Here is a 13809-nt window from a genome sequence, read left to right as displayed (position 1 = left end):
AGGATGGAAAGACAGGAAAAAGGAAAAGCAATGCAAGTAAAATATTTCGATTTCCAGGTAGCGTTTGATAAGGCACCATGTTAAGCTAATTAGTGACAAAAGTCAGAATGGGAGTTATGTTAGCATCAACAGAAGATTGTTGATTAGAGCTCAGATAGGGAGCATTTTCAGGATAGCAACCTGTAGCTAGTGGAGTACCTGAGGGAATTCATGCGAGGATCAACATTTACATTAATGACTTTAATGAAGAGAATGTGAGTACTCTAGACAAGTTTGAAAAAAATTAGATGGGATAGACTAAGTTGGTGAATAGATGAAAATTTGGCAGATTAAGTGAGAAAAAAAGAGGAGATTATGCACTTTGGCAGTAAGAATACAATGAATGCTATTTAAAATGGAGATGTAGAAAGCAAGAGAACAGCAGGAGTCCTCATCCAGGAGGGTTGTAAAGCACAAATTCATCAGGTATTAGGGAAGATGGATGGAATATTGAAATAAAGGCCAAATGGAATTGCATTTGAGTAGCAAGGTCTTACTAAAGAAAAACTAACCACACAAGGCCGTAGTGAGACTACATTTGTAATACTCAGTTGGGGTCCCCTTAACCAAGGAAGTGGACACAGGCATTAGAAGCAGTCCAGAGAAAGTTTCAACTTGAACGATGTATATGAACTGAAATGTCAGTAAACTGGTTGAAATTTCAGTTTGCTGTGTTTCAGATCTTGCCAGCTATCTTGTCTGTTCTTTGCAAGAAGAATTTGTTGTTTTTCTTTAAAAAAAAAGAACAAGTCATAAATGCCTCAGTAACTAGCTGAAGGCCATCAGGCCAGGTTTCATTTAGATCAGAATGGTCCAATACTACCATCAGTAGAATCATAACCTCAAATTATTAAGTTAATACACCTAGATCTACACATTAAGTTAGGAAGACTATATGAAGCATTTGGGAATTGCTGACCAGGCTGGCATTTTATTTTATTTCCAGACATTACTTGCCTTTGAACAGACTGAAGTGGCCTAGAACCAGATTTAGGTTGGATTGGGTAATGATCGCAGATGCTCTCCTAGAGACTAATGTGTTAAATGTTTAAAGGACTAATGGCCAAAGGTGGGGTTTCTTGATGTGAAAAAAAAAAAAAAGGATCAGAGTAACCATTAAGTTTTAGAAGTCTAGGATTAAAGTTTTACCATGTCTTGATGGGGTTCAAACCTATGTTTCCAGAATAGCAGCTTGGAGTTCAGGATTACTAGTCCAGTGATATTGCTATACCACTGCAGCCACTCACCTCACACAAAAAAGGGGAATTTATACTCAACCACAAAACTATGTTTATTCAGAAATTGGATCAATTTCTTTCACTTCTAAATACAGTGACAGACCAATACCACGAAAGGTTGCTAGGCAGAATGAGATCATAACATTATGCATTTGCAGCTCTTCACTTAAGGGACAGGAGTGAATTTTCACTTACTGACCAGCAGATGGCAGCCTGCACCATCACCAGTCACAAGTTGGAAACTGGCAATAAGACAGCTCATTGAGCATCTTTCAGACTTTACTCCCTCGTCAGTGGAGTCCGAGAAACAAACATCTTGAATACTGCTTCTGCAACCTCACTGAGAACACTAGAGCAAAGTCAAAAACATTGCTTTCAAATCTAGCTAGTAATCCACAAGCACATTAAGCCTCAAGTCTAGTTCATACTGAATTGAATTTTTTGTTAAAAAGGGAAATTTAAGTTTGTTACAGGGTGCAAGTTTAGATTTTTAAAGAGTGCTCCAAATACTAAGAGCGAGAAGCTTGGTGCAGAAACCTCGAAAGGACATTGGTATCGAGGTAGCAGATAAAAAGTTCTATGCAGAGAGTAATTGTGGTAGGAAAGACAAACGGGGGTAAAACTTAGAGTGCAAGAAGGAGCAGAGGGACCTGGGTGTTCACATATGGCATCTTTTTGATTTGCATAGGGTGCAGGAAAGGTTGCACTGATCTTGAATAAGACCAGAGTTTAGCCTCAGGAATAAGAGGTACCCTAGTTCAGGCTCTGAATTTCATAATGCATTGATGATCATGTAGACAAATTGTGTTCTGATAATAAGGCATGGGTTTAAGAGTCCTTTCATCTCCACTTCAAGAAGAAAAACTTATCTAGATTATATAGCTGCTACACTTAAACAGCATTTTTGGTTTTAAAAATAGAAAACCAGCACACTCTGGCAGGAACAGGTTAGAGGACATAACTCAGACCACAGATCCCAGAGTCTAACTTTAAAAAGTAGTAGGAATTTATACATGAAGCTTGCCCTCTGCTTTTGCCTGGAGTTGCATTCAGGTTAGACTACAGCAGTCTGATTATCTGCATTAGGGGCTACTTAGTCATTTTTAAATACTTCACTTGCTATGTTCAAAAGCATTACACCTGTGTTTAGTAATGCTAAAAACTGTCCACCTGAAACAGTACTATGGTACTGTGATCAGTAGCTGCTCAAGTAACTTGGCTCTTGATCTTTGAATTCTCTGGCTCTAGTTCCAACAACATCCTGGATGGCATTTTGAGCTCCTGGTAAGTGCAATATTTACCAACACCCTTCTGGAAGGGAGTAATGGCAGTTATTTTATGGAATCCATTCCCTGCAAAACCTTTGCATCCCAGTCTGGTTGTGTATTTTTTCCCCCAATAAAAGGTTGAAACAGGTTTTCCAATCTGTATTCACACTATGGACTGGACACAAATACAAGATATCTTCAGAAAGCTTTTAGCTAGAGGAATTATACAGGTGGGAAATAATTTGCATTTAAAGTATGGGCCTTGAGTGTAAGTTGTACAAGTCTGGCCCTAGGGATTGATTGGGAACACCATGCTACCTTGGAACCATACACTTCCTTCAGCCATTGGGGTCAAAAAATCCTGGAACTCCAGGAGCACTAGACTGTAGTTCAGTGGGTGTCTCATTCATTAAAACAAAAAAAAGAAAAACCCTAGATACCAAAAAACTTCCTGGGCCATAGGTGATGAGGCAGCTAATCTTTCTAGAAAGATTTAATAAAAGAAAACATCAGTTATTTCTACTGCAATTTAAAAAAGTCAGCATCCTTGGTGAACAGGGATACAACAACCAACTAAGAGTACAAGTGAGGTAATATCAGGACAGTGAGGAGTACAAAGTCCGAATTTGGTTGAGAGTGAAGTCGTCAAGACACCATGCAAAAGCAAAGAGAAGTAGCTGGAAAAGCTCACTAGGTTTGACAGCATCTGTGGAGATAAAAGTCAATTAACGTTTCGGGTCCTTGGACGTTAAGTGCTTTTCTCTCCACAGAGGCTGCCAGACCGGATTAGCTTTTCCAGCTATTGTAGTTCCCAGCTTCCGTAGTTCTTTCAGTTTTCAGAAAGAATGTTCTGAAGGTTGATTACTTCTGAGAGACAACTGCAATTGTTTTGTCTAGGGATAGAAATATCCTCACCGACGAGATGCAATACTATTAAACGATTTTATTGCTTTAAAAAGTACAGAAAACCGCGAATTCGTAGCAGCGCGCGCCACCCGGTGCCCACAGGCAAAAAAAAATTCTTCGTAACAAATATTGACACTGGGCAGCGCGTTTGATACAATATTGAACATTTCATGGATACAACAGTAAGTGGCAACAATAAACTACTGTAACAGTTGTAGAGGTGCATTTGTTAGGGTTAATCCACTGGCAGTGATATCCACTGAGGCGAGGGGGGGGAATCCAGTTGAACTGCAGCTGGTTTCATTGTCCACTACTAACGGTGCATTAACAGCTCTGACAGCATCGTGAGCGCAACATCACGAAATATGGCTAATTAGTGCAAGTTGTGCGTTTGGGCTAACTTCCTGCTCTTTTAAAAAAGTCGTGTCGGCTGAAAATTAATAGAAGGGGAAATGTTCAACTGGAAGACATCGGTCAGTTTACCACGATACAATTGGTTGAGAAGTCACGGTGCAAAAAAAAAAAAAAAGCTGACCATCAACCTGGTCACTCAGGATGTTTTGTTCAGCTCCAAGGCCACCTTCTGTTTGGCGTCAATGGACAGGAGTTCGTTCATTTCGTTTTGTTGGTGCTCTCTGCTCCTGGAGAGGTGGTGCGGGTGGTGCCTGCGGCGAGACTGCCTCACACAAGCTTTCACCAACAAATAGAACAGCTCGGCCACATTCAGGAGGCCGCAGACCCCGGACACCACCGTCATGAAGATGATGAACACGGTCTTCTCGGTGGGTCTAGAAATGAAACAGTCCACGGTATTGGGACAGGGGGAGGCGCTACACTTCACCAGCCGGGCCATCTGAAAGCCACCGTAAAGGAAATACAGCATGTAAGTGAAAACCGTCTCGAACAGGATGCGAAAGATGATGCTGGTGACATAGGTCCACCAAAAAGCACCAACAATCCGCATTTTCTGCTTCCTCAGGGCATCCACTTCCTCCTTCTTCAAGAAGCCCTGCCGTTTCTCCATGCATTTCTTCTCTTCGTGCTGTTTGTAGGCAACGTGCAGTGACACCAGGAGGGCAGGGGTGGAGATAAAGATCACTTGCAGGCACCAGAGTCGGATGTGTGACATGGGGAAGAATTGGTCATAACACACGTTCTTGCAGCCGGGCTGCAGAGTGTTGCAGACAAAATCGGACTGCTCATCTCCCCAGACACTCTCGGCCGCCACCACCAGAATCATGATTCTGAAAACGAAGATTACAGAGAGCCAGATTTTCCCGATGCTGGTCGAGTGTCTGTTGACGCCTCCTAGGATCAGATGCAGTTGTCCCCAGTTCATCTTTCGAACTCAGTCAGACCTGAAGAGGAAGGCGGTTCAAAATTAATCATAACGGTAGTAGGGAGTCATTATTAGTGGGGTGGGGGAGGGAGAGAAAGAGAAGGCATGTACAGGTCCCTCAAAATCACTCCCTTACCAAAAGGGGTCCCACGAGGAGGCGACCTTAGCTCGGAGAGGGTGAAAACCTCAGTCTGCCCCATCTTGGGGCGGGAGGAAGGAAAACACCGGGGAGGCCCCTACTGTCGGCGGGGGATGACTATCCATCCACACATTCCTACTAAACTTTTGGAACAGGAGCTGATCTGTGAATTTCTTCAGGCAAGGAACATTCGCAGATTTCTGAAACCAATGTTCGATTGTACTGTTTCAACTTTAAATCCAGCTTTTCGTGGCCAATTGCAGACCAGGGCCGGTTTCAAAGGAGGTACCTTGAAATTTTGGTGGGTGGAGAGAAAGGAAGAGCGTGTACTGCAGGGGGACCCCCCAGCTCGTACCTATTCACCACGTTTGTCCGAGAAACATTTGATCACATGCCACATTAATCCACTGACAAGACTGTAGAATGGAGAAGACACGTGACAGGTAGAACACAACTCATTCAGGTCAAAGTCTAGTGGTTTAGAAGTTTAGACAGATCTATTGTTCTGAAAGAAAACACTAGCTATTTGCACACTCCTAAACTCGAGTGCCAAGATTGAATCTTGACCTCAGTCAAGTGATTTGATTAAAGATTGATACACTTCAAGTGCCTTTGCTAATCGAGTTAACCAAACAGCCAACATTTTAATTGTCCCATTTACAATTAATGGGAATAATCAGTTTGGCTCATTAACTGAAAGGAGTTTAGATCCCAATCTGGCGCACTTCATAGAAAGTCAATTAACGAACTACAGCAACGTATCCAAACCTCCTTACTAAGGAAGTGTTGCCTGTTATTAATAACCTTCAGGGTAAACAAGTCCGTGAGAAACCCATAGTTGGGAAAGTTTGTTAAATGTTGAAAAAAAATTCTGTTGCTCAGATTTAAGTATTAGAGTTGACTAAAACCGAAATGGAAAATACAGGAACCAGTCTATCTTCTACATAATTGCGAAATCTCATTTTCTCCCGCTGTTTAAAACAAATCGTTCTGATTTTATGACTGAGCCCTTACCAATTAATTGACATCGCCAAATCGAAACTCAAGTTCCCTTTTTTAGAAAAAAAAAGAGAGAAAGAAAGAAAAGGAAGAAATATTCGTTTTAATAACGAATATTTCAGATCAAAAGTCGTTACTCAAGCTGTTTCATTCCAACTCGCCATACACACACAAAAAAGTGCTCTTTGCGCGCCTGATCCTAGATGGACAGTCACCAAACATTTTCAGAGAAACATCTTACTTATTCTCCGTCAAATTTCCGAACTTTCGAAGTAAATCTCGGATGTCAACTTACATTGGTGCCTCTGCCTCGCCACCCGCTTCCCCGGGACAACTTTGCCTTAGTCACCCGCTTCTCCGGGACAGTCCCACCTCTCCCACCCACCTTCCTTTTCTGTAGTCACTCACCCGAATAACGCGATAGTACCAAAGAGAGAGCGTACAGGAGTTTTTATAGAGCAGCCCGAGACACTGCACACATTGAGAAGAATTTGCTGATCAAGGAAATGAGAGACTGCTCCAGGGAAGAACTCTGATTATTTTGAGGAACCAACAGGGCAAGGGTAAGTGTCCTATTGGCTCCCATAAGTTAATCAACAATAGGTCAAAATTACTATGCCTAATTAAAGCAGCAGAAAAACAGAACAAATCAATAATTACATTCTAACGTTAGTATTTAAAATACTCAAAGGGGTGTTGTGACACAGTGATAGTATCCCTACCTCTGAGTCATATAATGCCAGTTCAAGTCCCACCTACCTCAAAGGTATTTGGATAGGTACACGAATAGGAAAGGTTTAGAAGAATATGGGCCAAATGTAGGTAAATGGGACTTGTTTAGTTTGGGAAACTTGGTCAGCATAGACAAGTTGGACTGAAGGATCTGTATTTTTGCTGTATGACTCTATGACCTGTGCAAATAAATTGATTAAGAATAATTTAAATTACACCTGTCTAACAGTTGAAGAAGGTTTCAAGTAGGTCAATAAACCCAACCGCCACTTTTCAAGGATACTTAAAATTTGAGGAGTCATTAGCATTGTGGTGATGTCCCTGGATTAGTTAACCAGAATGGCAGGTTAATGTTCTGGGGACATGGGTTTGAATCCCACACGGTAGATGATGGAAAAAAATCTGAAATTGAAAGTTAACCTAATGGTGACCATGTAACTATTGTCAATTGTAAAAACCCATCTGGTTCACTAATGCCCTTTAGGAAAGGAGTTCTGTCACCCTTACCCAGGCTGGCCTACATGTGGGGTGGGCTATAATTTCCACATTTCTAAATTCCATGAACAAATATATTAAAAGGGTGCAGCAGAAATGAGACAGACAACCAAAATAATTCTGCATCCTCCCTTCTAGAAATGATGCATTGTAATTTTAGCAAGACCAACAAGAAAGTCCTCAACACACTCCCACCCTGACTACACCATGTAGCCATTCAGCCTCTCAAACTGATTCCATCATTTAACATAATGACGGCTGATCAGTATCCTAAGTCTATTAAAGTCAACTGGCTTCATATTCCTTACAACCTCAGCTAATAAAAACCTATTGGGTTCAGATTAAAAATTATTGAGTGAGCCAGCATCTTTTGTTTTTCTCAGAGATGTTCCAAACTTCTGCCACTCTTTGGATGAAAGATTTTCTGAACTTCTGCCTGCGTAGCCTGGCTCTGGTTTTAAGAATATGGGCTGAATTTTCCCATTTCTTGGCGAAGTCTTTTTCAAGTGAGATTTGTGGTACTCAGTCCTCCATGGCCCATGATCACTTTTCTCACATAATCTTCCACACTTCATCTCTTTAACTGAGCAACCAGACACTTCAGCACCCATCTCGTGGAATCACACAGCAGGTCAGATGGATGTACTCGCTGCTGCTGGGCATTCACCACTAGGAACTGCCATTCACACGGTGGTCGTGCACCATTATCCTGAAGAAATTGACCCAGAAAGGGAAGTTAGCCCTTCAACTTGCAGACAGAGATCTGGAGGTGCTGGTGATGGGATGGTGGTGAGGCTGACAGTGAGTTTTTGTTGCTGTCTAATAAAGGAGGCTAGGCCACCAGACTCAGCCAGCCTGGACTGCAGCGCCTCAGTTGAGATGCAACGCACAACATGACAGAAAGAAGGTCAGTAACTGTCTGTGTTCTGCAAGGATAAGTGCCATAAACTTCTTTGTACCACCTCACACTATTAGGGCGATCACTCACTCAAACCTGCCACTGCACCAAGGCTCACGGACTACAACTCTCAGTATTACACTCAACAGCATTCACTGACTTCATTCCCCCAAAGTTCCTCCATCCCTCTGTGTTTCCTATCCACTCCCTGGGGTACTTCATCATTTTTTCTGCCGCCTGCATCACCACTAATGGCTCTGCTATCCCCTTCCACCATGCTCATTCCCACTTTTTGTCTCATTGCAGGAAAACATATCTCACAACTAGGCCATGAGGGCAAAGACCAGTGGGTGGGAGTCAGAGGAAGGGGGTGGGTGGGACTTTGGGCTCCTCATGCCATATAAGGGAAATATGTTTGATTTAGCCAGAAATAGCATGACCTCTCATGTAAGGAGGCAGAAAACACAATAGGCAACCGGTGAGTAAACATTGTCAATACCGTGCGGAGCTGGAGGAACACTGCAGGTCAGGTAGCATCAGTGGAGCAGGACAGTCAATGTTTTGGGCCTGGACCCTTCATCAGGACTGAGGAGGGGGAAGGGAGGAGGGGTGGGGTTGGAGGAAGGTAGGTGGATGTAGGTGGGGTAGTCAGTGGGAAGAGTGGGTCAGATAGGTGGGGAAGAAGATGGACAGATAGTGTCAGGTCAAGGAGGCGGGAATAAGAGCAAAACTGGCGAATTCTATGTTCAGTCCATCAGGCTGGAATATGAGGTGTTGTTCTTCCAGTTTGCGTGTGGTATCATTGTGGTGCTGGAGGAGGCCCAGGATGGACATGTCACCAAGGGAGTGGGAGGGGGAGTTAAAATGGTTGGTGACTGGAAGGTGTTGTCATTTGTCATCTACAGAGCGCAGATGCTGTACGAAATGGTCCCCGAGTTTACGTTTGGTCTCACCGATGTAGAGGAGGCCACGTCGGGAGCAGCAGATACAGTAGACCAGGTTGGAGGATTTACAAGTGAACACCTGTCAAATATGGAACGTTTGTCTTGGGCTTCCATTTGACGAGTAAACATCATTGTGCTGTGCTGCACTGCTCTCACATTATCAACAACACCAATTCATTCTTAACCTCTAACAGCTTTTTCTCCATATTACTGTTAATTCCCTTCTCTTGTGCAGATGTGAGCATCACCCAATGAATTTCTGCCTAGAACCTACTGGAGTCCCTCGACTCCACCTCCACTTCTGAGGAGGAAGCATTTTCGAGACTTTCTTCTGCACCTTCCACCATCTCACAGACTTTCACCTCATTCGCTTCTCTATCTAGGTTAGACTCAGGAACACACTTCAGTGAGCACACCACTGACACATATCCACAGCTGGTTGAGGAAGAAATGCCCAAGGCTGCTGGCACTTAGAGAACTGCCAAAACCAGGCACTGGCTCAGCCTCAGATAGGAGATGACTCCATAGCGTTGAACATTAATGTCTTTATCAAAATACACAGACAGGCACAGGAAAAACAGGCAGGCGTATCAGAGACAATTCACATCTGGATGGAGGAGTTCACTGACATTTTCAGTACAGTGCTGGCTCTTGTATATATGCATCTGGCAGCATCCATAAACAGGCTGTCTACATCTGTGGAGAGAGAAACACAGTTATGTTTCAAGTTCAGTCTGACTGTTCTTCAGAACTGTTGACAGAGAGGGAGGAGTATGTGGAACAGATGGTGAGGGTGCCCAGAGCAAAAGACAAAGAGAGAAGGTACAATAGGAGCAGCAAAGCTGATGTTTCAGGTTGGGACCGTTCTTCATGAGGGTCCCGACCCAAAACTTCAGCTTTCCTGCTCCTCCGATGCTGCCTAGTCTGCTGTATTCCTCCAGCTCCACACTGTGTTATCTCTGACTCCAGCATTGGCAGTTCTTACTATCTCTGAGGTACAATAGGCATGTTTTATATCTGTTTATCTCCTTTACCCCCACTATTATCACTCTTTTTATCTTTTGCTATGGGCACCATCATCATCTGTTCCACTTACTCCTCCTCCCCTTTGTCAACTGCATAAGCACAATTTTCAAGCCCCCTTCAGTTCTGATCTGAATTCAAATGTTTCTCTCTCCACACATGCTGCCAGACCTGCTGAGTTTCTGAGTGCAGGGACCTGTGCTCTATCACTGCAGCCATTGGTGATCATTATCAGTGGCAAGGTGAGAGGAGGATGAAGGGTCTCAATCTTGCTCCATGTGCCCCTTTCTCTCAGATAGAAATGGTAGTGCCAGTAGGTAGCCAGAAGGAGAAGGAGGAGGCACACACAGGATCAGCCCTTCCACCTCCATCTCGTCTGTGATGCCAAAACCAGCAGAATTCCAAGCTGAGAAGGGTGAGCCTGCATCTGAGCAGGATACTGTCAGCAGGCCTGACCGCTCCAGCTCCAAATACTGGTCAAGTCTTCCAGGCCAATAGGCCCAGTTCCAAAGAACAGTAATACAAGACTTGGAACATTACCTTGGCTTGTCTCTCCATAAATGCTGCAGGATCCATTGGGTTTCTCCAGCATTCTCTGTGTTTGTTTTAGGCCATTTACAAGGCAGGCTGTCTCCATTCCAGCTTTTGGCATTGGGACTGCACTCAGACATAAAGAGAGACAAAGAATGAAAAATCAACCTTAGGGCAGATAGGTGGCACATGTTGTAAATTATAAATCATTATAAAGTTTCTTGCTTGTTTGTACATATATACATGTGTCTGCACTCTTAAAATGTGTACTGTAATGTTTTTGTCACTGTTAGAACTGGGTAAGTTACAGTTATTTGAGAGATGAGCAGCTCTTCAGATATCCCAAGGATGAAAGAATTTGTAATGGCCAAGGGTTGTCTACATGGACTTTAGTAAGGTCTTTGACAAGGTTCTGCATGGTCAACTGGTTAGTAAGGTTTGATCACATGGGATCCAGGGAAATCTAGCCAATTGGATACAAAAATTGGCTTGAAAGTAGGAGTTGGAGGGTGGTGGTAGAGGGGTGTTGTTCAGACTGGAGGCCTGTGACTAGTGGTGTGCCGCAAGGATCGGTGCTGGGTCCATTGTTGTTCATCATTTATATAAATGATTTGGACAAGAATATAGGAGGCATGGTTAGTAAATTTGTGGATGACACCAAAATTAGTGGGTATAGTGGATAATGAGGAAGGTTACCTAAGAGTAAAATGGGATATTGATCAAATGGGCCAGTGGGCTGAGAAATAGCAGATGGAGTTTAATTAGGATAAATGCGAAGTGTTGCATTTTGGTAAGTCAAACCAGGGTAGGACTTATACAGTTAATGGTAGGGCCCTGGACAGTGTTGTCGAAGAAAGAAACCTAGGGGTGCAGGAGCATAGTTCTTTGAAAGTAGCATCACAGGTAGACAGGGTGGTGAAGAAGGCATTTGGCATGCTTGCCTTCATCGGTCAGAGCACTGAGTACAGGACTTGGAACGTCATGTTACGGCTGTACAAAACATTGGTAAGGCCACGTTTGGAGAACTGTGTGCAATTCTGGTCGCCCTGCAATAGGAAGGACGTTATTAAATTGTAACTGTAAAGGGTGCAAAAATGATTTAAAAAGATGTTACCGAGACTAGATGGTTTGAGTTCAAAGGAGAAGCTGGATAGACTGGGACTTTTCTCCCCGGAGTGTAGGAGGTTGAGGGGTGACCTTACAGAGGTTTATAAAATCATGAGGGTTATAGATAAGGTGAATAGCCAAGGTCTTTTCCCGAGGGTAGAGGAGTCCAAAAGTAGAAGATCTTTTTTAAAGTGAGAGGAGTGAGATTTAGAAGGAACCTGAGGGGCAACTTTTTCACACAGAAGATGGTGTGTGTATGGAATGAGCTGTCAGAGGAAATGGTAGAGGCGAGTACAATTACAACATTTAAAAGATGTTTGGACAGGTACATGGATAGGAAAGGTTTAGAGGGATATGGGTCAAACATGGCTAAATAGGATTTAGTTCAGTTTAGGAAACCTGATCAGCGTGATTGAGTTGGGCTGAAGGGTCTGTTTCTGTGCTGTATGATTCTTTGACTCTACGATTGCTCATTGCTCATGAACAAACAACTCCCCTACTCCAGATCACATCAGACATGATGGATCCTTCAACTGTGATGTTGATGACTGCAGCCAAGACATTGCATTTTAAGGTGGATAACACTGAGGCTGAAAGCAATGCACACGGTTTGTGGTGGGGCCTGACCTGCACAAATTATCCACACTTACACATTGTGAATGACAGTAATCTACAACAATTTCATACAACTCTGGAGGCAAATGTTCATTTTATCTATCAAAGGAGTACGCTGCCATTCAAGGTTAGGTAATGTACAATGGGTAGGTCACATGCCTACTTTCCCTCATGGTGCATTGGACTTCCAAGAAATCTGCACAAAGTGTGACATTTTTCAGGTTAAATGCTATCTTACAGGCAGTTTAAACATTCCAGGACAATTGATTAGTCTACACGAATTTTTGAATCATTTATTGTCATGTGTATTTAACATAAAATACAGTGAGAAGTGTGTGTCATTGCCATGCATTGGCTCGATTCTCATTAACTTAATATAAAGTAAACAGGAAGTAGGTTTCAATTAGGTATTGTTTGGTTTCTTGTGCTCAACAATGCATTGCTCTGTCATGCTTTCTTGAATATCCCTTACAGTCAATGTCCTGTTACTCTTCCTCATCCATATCCCCAGAGTTTGCTGTTGATCCCCCATTTCCTTTGCATTTAGGATGACTTCCCTTTCCAGTTCCAGGAGTAAAGGGCACAGCATGACACAATGATGCAACGTACACTATCAGCAAGGCGTTGCCAGAATGTTCAGGAATTGAAACCTCACCTTAAGGAAGCTGATAGAAACTTAGCAGTATTGCACCCTGGTTCTACACCAGCCTGAGAGCTTTATAATCAGTTATATTTGGATGGGGTAACCCAAGTCTCTCAATTGCTTGGAGAATTTGTTTGAGGCAGGAACTTATGTGTTCTCTTGTATGTAAGAGTCATGATAGCTCCCAGGATATCTGGGGTGTGGAACTCTAGAATCTGGTACCTATGGTTACAGATAATCGGAGTGGAAGCCTTTTCTGATGATGAACTCTGTAGGTTGAATTGGGCACCCTCAAGGCAACATGTGTGCAGATTATATTGCCATTTACCTGGGTCAAGTTAGTTATGGTGGTGAATCCCATTGCCCAGACTGCTTGACTCACCTTGTCATAGTGGAGGGTTATAAACAGGGGCAATCTGGAGAAAATGGCATCAGTGGCATTCTGGATGCATTGGTGGAGTGAGATTTGGAAAATTCCCCAGTTGCTCCTTGAAACAAGCCAGTGGCATAAAAATTGAGGACAGCTGTTACCTTGATGGCCAATGGTTTAGAGGGCCCCATTCCTCCTTCAGCAGATGATGCACTTTAGTGACGATGGAGTGATGCATTCTCAGTTTGTGTCTGCCCTGCTTCCCTCAGAGCTGTAGGGAATGACAATGAGGCCTGTAGATGCAGAGTCTGGTTATTCTCCTCTGCTTCCCAAGATGCGGTTCTCACTTACTGCATCTCACTCAAGACACCATGTAGCAGATGCTGGAAGTTTCTGTTCTTCCTAACAAATTTGTATTTTCTGTGTCCTTCTGTGCTATCTTCAGTTTGTCTTCCAGTGTCATAAACTAAATGTGATTCAGAAGTGCTAAACCCAGGTGTGACTTCTAAAGTTAGTGTCTGAT

At 43.1% G+C, this 13809-nt stretch overlaps 1 protein-coding gene across 2 annotated transcripts; it reads right to left on the bottom strand.

Annotated features, from left to right (window-relative positions):
• Window positions 1-3473: 3473 nt before the first annotated feature.
• Window positions 3474-6468, bottom strand: gjb8 (gap junction protein beta 8). 2 transcript variants are annotated; one of them, XM_048598286.1, is made up of 2 exons: window positions 6337-6468; window positions 3474-4809 (listed from the first exon to the last, which is right to left on the bottom strand). In XM_048598286.1, the coding sequence occupies exon 2, from the start codon at window positions 4788-4790 to the stop codon at window positions 4002-4004; it is 789 nt and encodes a 262-aa protein (XP_048454243.1). In that variant the 5' UTR covers window positions 4791-4809; window positions 6337-6468; the 3' UTR covers window positions 3474-4001. The 2 variants fall into 2 exon arrangements, with proteins under 2 accessions (XP_048454243.1, XP_020385703.1); XM_020530114.2 differs by having other exon boundaries at window positions 6224-6337.
• Window positions 6469-13809: the final 7341 nt, after the last annotated feature.

This window comes from Rhincodon typus, chromosome 6 (assembly GCF_021869965.1).
Source record: "Rhincodon typus isolate 14 chromosome 6, sRhiTyp1.1, whole genome shotgun sequence".
Taxonomy (NCBI): domain Eukaryota; kingdom Metazoa; phylum Chordata; class Chondrichthyes; order Orectolobiformes; family Rhincodontidae; genus Rhincodon; species Rhincodon typus.
This window is presented reverse-complemented; position numbering and strand designations above follow the sequence as displayed.